This window comes from Eschscholzia californica, unplaced genomic scaffold (genome assembly GCF_041429995.1).
Source record: "Eschscholzia californica isolate CP2 unplaced genomic scaffold, dmEscCali1.0.p SCAF_4, whole genome shotgun sequence".
Taxonomy (NCBI): Eukaryota; Viridiplantae; Streptophyta; class Magnoliopsida; order Ranunculales; family Papaveraceae; genus Eschscholzia; species Eschscholzia californica.
In genome coordinates, this window is record NW_028238461.1 from 57,343,075 (window position 1) to 57,358,475 (window position 15,401).

The 15,401-nt window shown below is 36.3% G+C and overlaps 2 protein-coding genes across 2 annotated transcripts; both read right to left on the reverse strand.

Annotated features, from left to right (window-relative positions):
• Positions 1-165: 165 nt before the first annotated feature.
• LOC147546764 (laccase-12-like) lies at positions 166-2,731 on the reverse strand. Its single transcript, XM_086632320.1, has 6 exons — positions 2,525-2,731; positions 2,262-2,413; positions 1,899-2,143; positions 1,681-1,809; positions 634-1,602; positions 166-530 (listed from the first exon to the last, which is right to left on the reverse strand). The coding sequence occupies exons 1-6, from the start codon at positions 2,645-2,647 to the stop codon at positions 400-402; spliced, it is 1,749 nt and encodes a 582-aa protein (XP_086488446.1). The 5' UTR covers positions 2,648-2,731; the 3' UTR covers positions 166-399.
• A 2,510-nt stretch (positions 2,732-5,241) lies between these two features.
• Positions 5,242-14,690, reverse strand: LOC147546765 (Tetratricopeptide repeat (TPR)-like superfamily protein). Its single transcript, XM_086632319.1, has 19 exons — positions 13,912-14,690; positions 13,519-13,675; positions 13,278-13,396; positions 13,081-13,155; positions 12,654-12,747; positions 12,416-12,534; positions 11,618-11,688; positions 10,871-11,012; positions 10,601-10,776; positions 9,770-9,972; positions 9,513-9,643; positions 9,309-9,385; positions 8,287-8,361; positions 7,992-8,184; positions 7,120-7,239; positions 6,876-7,014; positions 6,753-6,796; positions 6,402-6,659; positions 5,242-6,233 (listed from the first exon to the last, which is right to left on the reverse strand). The coding sequence occupies exons 1-19, from the start codon at positions 14,056-14,058 to the stop codon at positions 5,535-5,537; spliced, it is 3,039 nt and encodes a 1,012-aa protein (XP_086488445.1). The 5' UTR covers positions 14,059-14,690; the 3' UTR covers positions 5,242-5,534.
• Positions 14,691-15,401: the final 711 nt, after the last annotated feature.

The following is a 15,401-nucleotide window of genomic DNA, read 5'->3' on the forward strand; positions in this document are numbered from 1 at the left end:
GATTTTCTTGATCTAAAATGTTGAAATTAGATCATTTCTCATCTACCGAATGCTAGGTTTTGCTGTCATTGATAATGTAGAAGAGGTTGGATTCAAGCTGCAGTTCTGTTAAATATTAATTCAGTGATCTGGTAAAGAAAACTAGGGCATAACTTTGAATAGAAGTGGTTCAAAACTCAATCCATATTTAACAAGCTACAAGATTAGACATATATGCTGCTGCTGTATTCAGACAGAAGCTTAATCACCAAAAACTAAAAGAAAAGGAGATCGAACGAAAAGGAAAATAACAAGAATAAGGTGCCAAAATGTGGGCAGCCAAAAATCGAGCTTAGAATAATTAATTGCTAAAACAACTGAAAATATTAGACTCGAGGTTGAGTTTCTTTGTTGATGGTCTTAGCATAAGGGTAGATCTTCTGGCGGAGGCTCGACAGACTGCAACTTTGAAACTCCATTTTCAACCAGGAAAGCCATTGCCAACCCCCAACTGATATGAACATCTAAGTGACAATGCATCAGCCAAACACCTGTTTTTCGTAAGCAAAGGTAAACATAGCAAAAACATTAGCTTTTAACAGATGACTGGAACAATATATTGAAGAGCTTAAGTTCATGTTTTCGAGCATTCACCTGGATTATCAGCTACAAATCGAATAACTGCCCAACCCCCAACAGGTACTCCAACAGTATTACGTAGAGGTGGATCGACAAGGTTGAATTTTGATGCATCAGTTTTAGGATTGTAATTCCCAAACCCTTCAGCGATAATATAGAAGTCATACCCATGAAGATGAATCGGGTGGTTTTCAGCAGCGAAGATACTTGTACCCTGTAACACAACTTGCACTGTTGAACCATATTTTAACTTGTACAGTTTAGTCCCTGGAACTGGATTCCAGAGGGACCGACTCACGTTACCCGTATAATCAAATTGCAGGGGTGGTGATGCAGGGAAATCCGTGGTGAATACTCGAGGAATTCCTTGTTGGTGAGCTTGTAAGAGGGACCAGTTTGATGGGAGATTAAAAGACACATTATTCATGCTAGCAGTAAACCGAGTTCCATTAGGACCTTGGCACTGTGATCTTCTAAAACCTCGCGGACATGGGATAAGACCTAGTCCTACAGTAAAGAAAAGATTTTCATCGATATCAGTTGGGACTGGAACTTTCCGGGGACTTCTGAGGCTAGTAGTGAACGATGTTGCTGCTCCTGTGTCGTTATAGGCAGGAAGATTTGGGAAGACTGGTCCTGCTAAGGAAGGACTCTTCTTAGGGCAGGTCCTACAAGGAGAACCCTTATATTCAAGAATGGCAGTGGTAGTGGTGTTGTCAAAGGGTGCATTTTGAGCACTGGCATAAGCTCTTCCAGCTATATAGTATCTCCCCGGAGGTTGATCAGCTGTGACGAGGACATCAGTGGTCTGACCAGGTCCCAGCATGATGACTGAAGTTGTGATTTGCTTAGTGTAAGAAGCATCGGCACCTACTACTGTTAGTTTGTGGTTAGCAACAGCGAAGAACAGCTCCTGGTTTAACGCCGAGTTTATGACTCGGAGGAGGTTCGTTTCGCCAGCCTTCACCGGAACTATCACAGTATCTGCATTATCGAAACTTTTTGAATGTTACAGTCGTCCGCACAGGTGTAAGCAGAGTGTAAGAATAAGTGGGTTGTTACCTTTGCTGGAGCAGTTGTAGAGATCACCAGGTTGACCATTAATGGTGTAGGCATCTGAGATGTTAGGAGCAGCTCCTGATCTCCTCGCCTGGTTCAAAACATCAACAGGGTTCGCGTTCCACCATTCTCCTGCTCATTATCACCACCACAACCATTTTTTCAGTAAAATTATTTCATTTCCATGAACTCAGTGAGCCAACTCAATTTAGGTTAATTACCTAGGAGAAGAGGGGTTTCACGTTTGGGCTTAGGGAAAGGGTATGAAGAACCATCTCTAGGATAGATAATAAGAGCTCCATAAACAGTAGCTCTCAGCCATGAACTATGAGCATGCCACCACAAGGTTCCTTCCTGCCCCTCTATCGTAAATCTGTACGTATAACTCCCTCCTGGTCGAATAGGACACTGAGTCACAAACTCTGGCCCGTCAGCCCATCCCGTCCGCATTTGTCTAATCCCATGCCTGAAAAAAGATAATCACCAAAAAATACTTTATACTCCCATGCTTCCGTCGTTACGTATATAATTTTTTTCCCCAATTTTGCCCTTGAACAACAGAAGGATTTGTTAAAATTAGTTACCAGTGGATGGTGACATTGTATTGAGCTTTGTTAATGACTTTGACAATGAGAGTATCTCCATTTTTAACTTCCAAAGTTGGGCCTGGAAACTGACCATTCACAGTTATAATCTTGTGAGTATTGCACAGCCTCTTCACTGGTGTTGCTTGAACCTGTTTTATTCATTCATTCATTCATTATTTTCAGCTTTTTTTCGACTACTTAAAAGAACACATACTCTAAAATAGATAATGAAAAGTCAAAAAAAAAAAAGATGTACGTACAACGAACTCGTGATTATGAGTTTTTGCAGCATTGACAAACGATGATGCTGCCACGAAGAAAATGATAAAAGACATACAACTCCAATGAAGCATTGCACTAGTACTATTCTTATAATCCTCCATTACACTCTCTTTCAATCTCCAAAGTTCTACTAATGTGGGTCTAAAGTTGGCTTTCTATTGGAGCCTGATGCTAAGTGAATTGTGAAGAAAGAATGAGAGTAGTTCTTCTATATATATAGAGAAGGGGGCCCAGTAATCACAAGGTTGTTTTGTGTTTGGCAGAGTAGGTTTTAATTCAAATGTGATGGTCAGACTCTAATGAAATGTAGTTCATCCTTAGAGAAGAGTAGGTGCACCCACTTAGCCTATAGATTTTTGAAAAAATTCATAAATGCTTGTTATGTAAGATTACTTAATGGGATTGAACTCTATATACTACTGTATATAACATTATTAATCATCTATAGTTGTCTTTGTGGTAAAACAATTATAGAAAAAGTGACTCAATGAGTAAAAGTTTTCCAATACGCGTAAACAATTCAGGTTGTTTACGTACATGTATATAAAAAAAATTGAGGGTCGCGTCTATCCCTAGGGCAAAAGAAGTTTTGATAAGACCGACGAGCTTCTTCCTTGGCAGACTAAAAAAGAAAACCTAGCCTAGCGCAACCAATTTTTATTACTCTTTTTTTATACATTTCTAAGATAAATTATATTCTCTCAACAAAAAAAAAAGATAAATTATATTTAATGGCAATCTTTACATAAGGCAAATTTATTTGGTTGTATAAATCCCTAAACAAGAGGAAACTACATCATTAACCACCATAGTCAAAGTTTTTCTTTTGTAAAAACTAAAAAGTATACTTAGGGTTCATTTTCTCAAACAAATTGTTGGAGTTTTTAGATAATCTTAATGAAAATGTCAATGGTTGGTTATGATTGTTAAATAAAGTAGCTTTGCTATGATGTCTTTTCATCATATTATCTCAAGTGGTGAAAATCCTCTCAAGTTAGAAAAAACTTAGAAGTCATTTTCTTAGCTACCTTTTCTTATATTAGAAGAAGTGAATCCAGAGAGATTGATGCAATCGAACCACGTAAAAAAAAGTTAATAAAAGAGAAAGGAAGAAAGAGTTAGATGGAGTATTTTAGTTTTATCTATCAGTTACAATATTTTTTTCTCTTAGAATCCTACTCAGAAGAAATTGACTCAGAAATATATCATGCGGTATGTTCTTTTTAATATAAGTGTTTTGCATCAAAAATTTATATTGCAACATCAGTATATCAAACGGATTGAAAATACGATTAGAAAAAATCGAATACATAGACTTGACGATTATTATTTTATCTTTCTTTTTATATATGAATTGATGAGACAAACAAATCTAAGATTCTAAGCTAGGAGATTTTGTAGGACCATTAATATTTACAGGATGAGAAATGGAGGAAGATAGAAAAGAACATCAAGTAAACTTGTTGTTATTCTGGTGAAAGATATTAATCAAACAAAATTGTCCATTCAACAACCAGAATGCCCTAAATTCACATATGTTTCATCTTTGCTGATCCTTCAAGTAATCAATTATCACCATCCATTATTTCAAACCCAACATTTGAATAAAAAAAAAAAACTTTAGTAAATAACAAGAACACCCACAGTAATTCAATAAATGAAACTTTGAAGTTGATAGTTGACATACTTTTTCTTCTTTATTTTTATTTTTTTAATAAAAACACTTGTGTACTTTAGTGACTTTAGTTTTAGTTTAAGAGCTTAGGTTAAAAGGGGACTTTAGGAGCTTGTGTAACAAGCCATTAACTAAAAACATTCTTTTATTTATGATCCATATTATATTAGTATTCCTTGTGACTAAACTACTAAAGTACTTCGAATTATATAATTCATGAATTTAGTTAAGCGTTTAGAAGTTGACCTACAATATTAGAATGAGAAAACGAAAAGAAATTTAATATTAGTTAGTTGATTTATTGGTTAGAATAGATCATTTTTCGTTAAAAAAAAAAAAAAAAGTATTACATAATGTCTTATCAAAACGACCTTAAAATAACTAACTCTCTTCTAGGTGGGCTGTCAAACTACACACTTTTGGTCCAATTTAAAAAAATAATAATATTAATTTCTCACACGTCTTTCTTATTTGTCTCAATATCAGCAAAAAAAATCCCTCTTTCATTAACATAATTGATTATTGCAGACAACAATTATGTCTAAACGAAAATGCTCCTGGCCTGGTGTGGTATACATCGAGTCAATATCATATTGGTATCAACTGCTTGCTACGTTGGTGTACAGTTTACCTTAAAAATACCTCAAAACAACTCAGAAGATCATGGATTCAATATTTCAATTTTTGGGTCACAATTTACCTCAAACTAATCTTCATGTAGTTCATAGGGGTAAAATTATCAACTTTGGTAGGATAATCTAAATTATCAGAAGATATGATCCAGTCTAAGAGAGAGAGAGAGAGAGACGTAGTCTTTATATTAAGAGTGACGACTATACGATAAGCTTTTAGTAAAACATATTGGTTGAGAACTTGATGAAGTTTAGAATAGCTTAATTCTTGGAATTGTTGATCCATACTCTATTCTTTACTTTACAATTTACTCAGCTTCCTTGGCAGACAAGGAAGAACAATAGATTTTCTATATCTTGTAAACCTAGTGAATGGGTGAAAAAAATCTGAAATCACAAACAAATATTCTCAAATTATAATCAGCAACTTTATGGTCACAATTCCTTATGATTCTACCAAAATTCAAACCATGAAAAAGAATTCCACCCAAGCTTACAATTCCCGAAAAAATTACAAAACAAACAAAAAAAAGCAGTCAAAACTGCCTTCAAACTAAAAAAAAAAAACGATTATGTAAAACTCGCAGACAGGAGGAACACAATAGGAAAAAAAATGGAACAACTTACTTGCACATCCTCTCCCGCCCTTCCACCTCGGCACACAGAGAATATAGCTGCTCTCTAATGGAGTTGCAGCATCTGTTGCTTCAATGCCTCCAGTAACTTCAATTTGGATTCACTTACTTGAATAAACTCAGACAATGTCTTCTCCTGAGCATTTACAATCTTCCTACCTACACTTACAGCATTCCATGACCTTAACGCTTCAGATATCCGATCACCGAATTCAGTCGAGGCGGCTGTCCCCTCTAGAATCTGGATAACCTGCCCTGGTCCTTGCTTGCATCCTGTCCTCTGAAGGGGAGAGAGCAAGATATCCAATTTGTCGTCAACTGGATGGTCAATCTCTTTCTTTAGCAATTTTGTGATCCCTTCTAGTGTACTACACAAATTCTTAATTGAAGCTAAGATCGCCTTAATTAACGGAGGGCTCAACTTATCCGCATGGTCGCTTTTCTTTTTCTTTTTTCCAGAAGGAAATGATGTTCTGATGCATGCCTGAATAACAACACAGTGCCAGGATATGGGTTCTGATACAATTTGCACCAAGTCTGTTAGATCAACTCCTGGGGACCTTATTGCGGGTTGCATATCGTTGAGCTTCTCTTGTGTGTATTTCTCAATCATGCTGTCCACTATGTGCCATGAACTGGGTCCACATCCATCTTCATAAGGTAAACTGGGTTGACAGCAACCTAATTTCGATGCATTATGGAAAACAGCGAAGTTCATCCAGGAGATAACGTCGTAACCAAGACTCTGTTGCAATAATAACATTATGTCAACGCCTTTTTCGAGCAAGTACAGTTACGGTGAATAAGTGTAGTTTACCAGGAACGAGTTTGTCTCGCAATGGATTCGTTGAGGATCTAGATTCTAAAAGCATTTACAGCTGACATCATAAATTAAGCAAATATAATATCTTACCTCAAAAGGTATTTGGCCACTTGAAATTCCTACAATCTTGTCAACTGCATCATTGAAGGGCAAACCAAGGCTTCCGGCATAGCGCTGAAGCAATGTCATAAGTTCCAATTTGCTATCATCAGATTGAGAGTCACTTGCTACTACATTTTCCTTCAGTGACGATGCACACCGAATAGAGAGATAGATCAGTCGAGGAAAGAGGGACCTCCTCTCAATGTCTTTTCGCACATTTTCTTCCCTCTTCTTAGTTCGTTCTTGCTGTAACCAGATCGAGATGTGAATGTTAACACGTGAAAAAAGACATCTTTCGTCTATTAAATAAGCATTTTCAAATAAGAGAAAATTCTATACCGAGCTTTCCCGAAGACTGGGAACGATGTTCTCATCAAATGGCCCTACAGTAAAAAAAAATGCAACAAATTTTATCAGATAAAAGTTAGGCCTTGAACATTTGAATACCTACTAAGTACTGACCTAAAAGATGATTGATATCGGGAGCGGGCGTCCACCAAGGTCGTGATTGCATATCATCGTTGAACGTCAAGTATTTGCATCTTTCCTCGCTACAAAGCTCGAGTAATTGAATGCCGCAATTGAAGCTATCAAGGACGCACTGCAAAGAACATAATTTCTTACCGCTAGGAACTTTTCTCCAACCGAGATATTTACTACAAAAGTTTCAATATATTAGAATTTAGGAGTTCCAAGGAATACCTACCTCTATTTCCTCAATATTATTTGCTTTCTGCTTTAGTTGTAGCATCGGGATCTCGAGTTTTGCACTCAAATACTGATGAGAATGTTGCAACCGTTCTTTGAACTGGACAAATTCTATTACCTAATAAATGAAAATTTACAATATTGTTATAACACAAGATTTTATCCCTCTGCACCCTTTCCCAATTTCTTATGTGTCTATGTTTCAAGTACTTGCTGATGGGATTAACAGACATCAAAAACATCATTGCAACAAAATTTTCGTCAGTATCATTTAGCCAAAAGTGCAACCCATACACGAGCAACAGAAGGGCATTTTTCCCAAAATTGGTATCACCAAAGATCTATGATCCGATGAGGCTCATGACCCTTGGACGAATTTCTGTGAAAAGCTCAAGATTGAAAAGACCATAATCTCATTTATTTTTACACTCCTTATATTATTCCAGTATATGCATATATATAAAAAATATATTATTATATATTATTCCAGTATATATTATTAATATAACATCAATTCTAGCAATTAGCATTCCTAAGTGATAGCACGGTACACACTACACAGGTGAATTACTGTAAAACTATGATTTATTAGTAAGGCATAAGGACTTTATATTCAATACATGCTGACACACAAAGCGAGACTGAATTTTGCCAGAAGCAGAGAACGGTAAAAGAACACTAATTAAACAAGAGAAAAGGACAAATTGATTGTCTCTCCCTTACTCCTAAAGTTTATATGAAACAGATATGAGAACATAAGAACATCAAATACAACCATCAATCTGCACTGTACATTCCACCAACATTGTTAGGAAAAAAATTTAAGATGGACAAGTAAAGCAAAAAAAAAAATTGAAGAAGCAAACTTACTTTTGAGTAATTACGATGACGATACGCAAGAAAGGTTAGATCAGCAGATTCTGCGAAGTGGTCATCCATAAAACTGAGATAGCCTCTTAGGAGGTCACTTGAATCAGCCCAGGAGGGTGATGACAGCATTTGGGGTACAATATGATGTGAGACTGTTTCTAACAGGATGTTCTTGATGTCAAGTGTTTTATACCTGTCAGAGAGATGTTAAGTAAAGATGGCTGCACCCCAAAGACTTCTTAACAAATTCCATTACTAACAATAAGAATTTGCATTAAATACAAAGATCACCTACCATTGATATGCCAGTGGAAGGGCATTGAAGTATGAATACAAGTGCACCAACAAAATCTTGTACTGCGAAATGAACCTGCAGGTTGTGGAACATACATAGGTAAGCTAATCAAACAACAGAGAGCATGACATGTTTTCATGGTTTACTTTTTACCATGGGCTTATCACCACTGCATGGAATGCGTAATTGGGAAGCTGAGAACTTGTAAATGTAATTTCAATCGTGTTTCCTTCTAATATTTATAACATATGAAAATTCTTTACCATCTCTGAATATAAGAAACTAGTCCGAAATAAGCTAACTGGAGTATGAGATTGAAAGGTTCCCTTGGATAAATAAGCTTATACCATTTGAAACAAAAGCTACCATTTATTGCATGGGTCCTAGCTGAATATCTAGATCAGAAAAACATGCATATAAAAATTCTCCGGGATATTTCTCTACACGCCTCATCCTATCAAGGCATGTTTCATGCCAACAGTAAATGTTTGGAAAAGGAATTATGCCCAGAGTGTCCAAGAAAAAGGACAGTGGACCATTTTCATCCTATGTAATGAACCTACTAGTTTCAAATCAGAAATGAAATGTCCTTCACCAAGAGACAAACAAGGGATTGTGAAATTTGAGGTGAGCCCTTGCCCCTTTTAGTTACTTTGATTAACATTTGTATTAGAAAAACAAGGGATTTTCAAATTCAAGGGTGAAGGTTGGTTTGGGACTCAAACAATTCCGTGTATCGTCTAAATAGGCTAGAAAGGAGTTGAACTTCCAATCACCCATGAAAGTCCTCCTAAAGCCAAATGCACCCACCAATAGATGCCAGTCATCCTACAAAAGAGAAACTGATCGAATACAAAAGGACCACCTCAATAAACTGAGTAACCAACACATAGTACTACTCCAGCCGAACATAGATCACTTGACTTGCACATATCAAGTGTTTTGATTCATAAAGAGGACTTCACACTACAAGAAGATGTCTGACTACAAGTTCAATACAGAAGTGTACTTATGTTTATCACCTTCGGATAGACAAGCCAAACTCCAAAACCATAATTGCCTCCACGAGATAACCTAGTTGTCTGGTGCGCCAGAATAACTATAGCATGCAAGCAACTCAAATATAAGTACGACTTACTTCAATAATTTTGTAACCAATAATAATTGCAAAATGAATGATATATAACGTAACAATCTAACATACCCAATAAATCTAAAGAATATACCTGAACTAGGGCATTACATGCCATGCATAAAAGGTCTTCCCCGTGCATAGTTTCTTGGGGATCCAAGTCCTTCGATAATGAAAGATTTCTACAATACAAATCTGCCCTACGCATACTAGTTTCTTCAAGCTCTGGAGAACATGAACAGTTCCAACACAATCAGTTGTGAAATAGCTCAATTTGGATACATGAAGCAGATGTCAAATTTCCAAAACCTAACAACAATAATTATAACTGTAGAAATAGAGGAACTTCACCTTCTAAAGGGAGCTTAAAAATGTCTCCAGACCATTCTTGGATTTTGAAGATGGTAATTAATCCCTCAAACGCTTTTACAGGACCGTTAGACTGAGACAAGTTGAGCCTGGTGAACTTCTCTATCAACTCCAACTCTTCCAAGTTGGTTAATACTTGGAGGAGCATCTCCACATCGGACGCAAAGCAAGGCAAGTGACCAAATCTGCAATTCCAGATGATAAGAATAAGGTAATGCAAGAATGCAGGATCCACTTACTTATCCATTCTTCAGTAAATATACGGATCGAACAACATTATCATCTAATTCAGAACCAAGGAAAAATTTAACAAAACAAATTTAACAAATAGATGTAAAGCAGTCAAGCAAAGATCGTATTACAATGATTGAAAACACAAGAAATTGAGTTCTTGAATATGATCAAGCCCGTCGATTATATTTGACCGCTAAACTTGTTTAGTAGGCAACATCCACAACACTGATAGTTTTTCCCCCTCCCCCAAAAATGCAAATTACACAACACAACTGATACTCTAATCAGGTAAGCTTTCTCTCGAATAATCACAAGTTAAATTAGACAACAACTATACAATCACTTGTCAACATTGTAATGTTAGAGAAAAAGAATACAAGAGTATCAGTGAGCAATCAGTAATGTGCACCTCGTACAATAGAAAACAGTGAGACCTAAATACTATAAGTTAGAACTGTAAAAGGCAAGTCCATATTAACAGTAAGGTCTACAAAAAGTGGGCAAATAACCAACGGCAATCTCCTTCTGGAATACATGCCCAACAACAAAGATCAAGAAATAAAATAGACAGAAAAGAACCTCTGGTAGTACTCTACAAGTGCCTCCATCAAATTGGCATCTTCACTTTTGCCATAGAGGCGTTTCCTTCTTTCAATCTCCAGCTTTGCCAAGTATGGACATCTCATAAATTGAGCACCAGTCTCAGATTGTAGCTTTTCTATGAAGCATAATGCATCAGATATTCGTAAATCAAACTGGCCATTTCGCAAAATTCAAAGTCAGTATATTGAAGTAAATACGAAGGAAAAAAATGAATGGCAGACATAAATGAAAGATTTCGGAATGCACCACTTCTTCGGACAAATGAGTTAACTTGCAATCAACAAATTTTGGTGGATGAATTTTATTATTAACGGTTCCACTCCGCCATCTTGTATCATCCTCGAGCAAACATCCTAAATAATCTAGGAAACTCTCCCAATCATCAGGGCTGCATGAAAGAAAAAGAACACTGTAAGTGGAAAGCGAGAAACACATAAAAACAATGAGTACGTAGGGTATTTTTACATATTTATATTCGAGTTACCCTGTGCGCTAGTTGACTATCCAATATTGGCCGACCGACGGATGGGCTCTCTTAAGGGCGGAGCTCACCACAAAAGGTCTACCTGGGAATTTATATATAGCCTTACAAATTCCCAAGAATTAACACCCAAATTCAAGCCCATCGCAGGGAACGGGAAAGCAAAATGATTGACGAATGACAAATAACTGGAAAAGCTCTAACGTAACTTTGATGGAGATCCTTAGCCACTTGACCACTTCAATAACATCACTACAGCGTTCCCAGTTTGAATTCCCCGTAAAAGGATAATACCTTAAGACCTAACTGGTGAACCCTCTAACATAAAGTCTAACACATCATTTAAAAAAGGGGGAAAAAAGAGACAAATGAAAAAATCTGATAGACATTTCGAGATAGAAGCAAAAATATCTAACGAAGAGTACACTTTCCCTAGTGAATAGCATCATAAGATGGTTTCAGATTTGGACTACAGCAAGAATGAAACTAATGCTTATCTTTTACAAGATTACCATGATTCTAATATTTTCTTGAAAATCTCAGCAGCAGCAATATAGTCACACGAACGAGCAAGAAGCCTTCCCTGTCAACTTGAAGTCAAACATGGAAACAAGAGAAGACGAATTAGATAACAAATATATCAAGAACCTGGAAGGACACCTCCCGAAGTGCAATATCTTCCATTCTTGTCTATTGGACAAAAGAATGTATAAAATATTAAATCATAATGACACATAACTAAACAGATTTATCCTCAAGCAATGCCTTTCCGTTGACTAGGTATTCCAGATTTAGTCCCATAATAGCATGATAAAGTAACTTTTTAACTGATTTGGTTTACATATATAGCTTTTTGACAATGTATCATCTAATTTTTAATGTCAGACACCAACCACTAAGTTGTAAGATGATTTTCACTAAGCTACTAATCGTTGTCAGATTGCGAGTTCATGCACATAAGAGTAAGTTTTTTACGTTAAAAATATAGTTACCAACTGTTTTTTTAAGTTCAATTAAAAAGTAACACCAACTGACAATTTGAACTTTGAGACGTATGCAGTAATTATAGAAAATAAGAGAACTATATTGAGTTAGAACGTTCTAGCTCAGTTTGCGAGCGCAGTTAACTAGCTTCCTTTCCCAATGTTATAATTCAAAAGGGATTTCTACCAACTACTTCGCATTTAACAAAGAAACTCAGGCAATCCTACCTCACAACAAAAACTTTATTGTAGAACATGGAGTAAGCCTACAAAGATCCAACGGCCAAGTGTTCATCCTCTCAAGAAATATAAAGCATCAGAAAGTACCTGTATACGTAGCTTATCAACTTCGATTACTAGAAGTGATCCCAACTCCCCCGAGAGAACCTCAAGGGCAGTGTTGTACTTAGCTTGCTGCTCCAAGACAGAAATGTATACGAGAAAGGCTACACAAAGTTTGAGCAAATTGTCAAAAATGGGACAGTATTTGATGGTTATTGGCGTTGGACACTTTACAAAATAATAAAATATATAAATAATAAAATGTTAAACAATTATATCTTACCTTCTGGTTCATGCAAGCTATGAGAGGTGACATGCTTCTTGATCAAGCCTTCCGCAAGGAGCAATAATTTCTCTCCCCCATTGCCACAAAACACCTGCCCAATCACCGAAATAGGCATTTCATTTTTGGTATAGGAAAGAAGCATAGAACGTCTTGCGCTTCAAATAAATTCTTACATTCATGAGTACCCATGAATATAATAGGAGAATTTTGTATAGGTTTAGCACGTTATTATCCCATTTCGGCTTTGCTGACCTAAACTAGGACACATAATGAATTTCCTTAGTGACGGAGTTTGAAGAAACAGAAGGTTACAGATGTCAATCATACCGGTTAATTTGGTGTTGGTTATAGCATATTATATTCATATCCAAACACTTGGTGTCTAAGTGAAACTACAAAAGCACAATGCAGTTAGGAGGAAAACCTGTAGTTGAATGCTACAAACGGCCCAGAGCAAGAATCTTTCTTCTCCAACAATCTTGTACATTTTTATGGCTGTCTGCCAAGAAATAAACGAAAACCCCCAAATTAATCATATAAACCAGCTAAGAAGGGTGAAGCTCAAATTTTGCATCATAAGGAACGGAAATATTAAAGATATATATGTATATGCCTTCTAACCTGTTGTTGCTTCACAAATGAACACTCGCGCACGTAACAGTTAAAGAGTCCCATCATTAGCTCCAAATTATTAGAAACTTTCCCACAAGCATTTTCGTAACAACTTGTTGCTAGATCCACTGAAACATCAATAAAAACGGAACTTTATATCATGAATACTATTACCTCAAGGAAGAAAGTATTTTCTGTGAAACAACCACAAATGGCAAAACTACTATTTTGATAGAAAAGGTATTCTTACAGCGATCAAGACGTTGGCAAACGGTTTGTATAGTGTTGAGAGTGTGTTCATCTCCGTGAACTGAATCATCCGATAGCAATCGTTCTTTTGCACTCAAACAGAGAGATAATGCTTCATCAGGTTTTCCCATTCTTTCCAATATAAGCGCCTTCATTGCCTAAACCAAGAGAAAGAAAACAATCAAACAATCCAGGTTGTCTCGAGAAACTCAAATTACAGTATAATCCGATCAGAAATAACAAAATAAAGAATCTTTTTCATGGATCCATCTAAGAAAACACCATATTAATCAGATAAATGCGGCAAGTTTAAAAATCTCAAACAAAAACTGAATTTTTTTAGCACATTCGAGAACAAAAATGAATCGTTGAAAGAATTGAAATAGCTTATTACCATAAGATAAGGAGAATTAGGGTACTTAGAAAGCAAAGTTGTAGTGTGCTTCAAACCATTTTTGAATTGACGAGAATCAACTGATTCCCAAATCGGACGAATCTTGCGTTCAGGAATACCAGCAATCATACCAAACCTAGACGCCATCGGAACTAGGGTTAGGGTTTACTCCCTAATTTTCTGAACTACTAGGGTTAGGGTTTATTCTTCTATCAATAAAGATTCGAAGGAGAAGAAACTGAGAGAGATAGAAGGAGGAGAAGAGGCAAAAACTTATTTTCAGTCGTAACTGAGGAGGAGGGTTCCCTAAATAAAGGTTTGGCGGCCTGGCGCGGGAAATGACGATAAATAACAACGCCGAAGAACTCATGATCCTACGGTTGAAAAATCTTATGTAATCCTGGAACTGGCAAAAAATTATATTGAAGAACGGTCCAGATATGTTCTAAAGTCGACCCAAGTGCCTGTGCCGTTGGATATATTATTAGGCTAAAAAGTGGAACCAGATTGCATTTCACAATCACAATATGGTTCTTTGAGTGATGCTCAAATATGAACTGGATAATGGTGATTTTTGATAGATTTGGATTTCCACGTGGTGGCGTAGCTAACTCAGATTCCACATTCTGGTACCTTTAAAATTAGGACTCGTAGTCTCCCCTGACTATTACGCTACCGAAAGAAACGTCAAAGATATTTATCATACCGACCGTTCTAGGAGTAGTGAATTATGATTCAATGCAACTTTTGTTTTTGACTCCCTCATTCTCCCTCGAGGTGAATAATCTATCATCCGCCCCTTGAAGAAAACCATGGCTTTGACATTTTTCCCCCATTTTATTTTCATTCTTCTTTCATCTTCATTTGTTGGCAGTTGGCACCCCCTTCAAAGGCAAAGTCCAAAGGTCTTTATGTGTAAATGGGGCACCAAACAGAATCATACAGGTGCCTTTAGAACTTCTCCTTGACAATTGTCTAATAGGCTTTAAATTTCTTTCATTTAATGCTAAACTTGACAATTTGCGTTGTACCCTTCAAGCTTCACTTACAACAAGATTATAAACTTGTCACTAGGAACATTTATGCCTTTTCAACTTGAACAGCTTTTAGGAATACTATTAGGTTTTAGTAGCTAGATAATTAGTAATATATGAAGGCAATAATGTTCTTCATTTCTTTCTTGTAAATCAGATATTAATGAACTCTTACCAAGTGAAATTGTGTTTTGCTTAAAAAAAAAAAAGTGAAATTGTTTTCCTTTTTTCGAAGCACTAAGGACTGAGATTTTATAAGTATTTGAAGATAACCATGAAAAAGTTTTTTCTAATGAAATTTCAATATGGAAAACACATGAAAAGTATTTGAGTCTACAACTATTGGTATATTACAATTCACCACACCTGTATATTACTACGAGGGCATAGCCCGTGTCCGCCGGACACGGACAGTTCTATCAGATGCATCACTGAGGTTGGCTTTAAGATAATTGT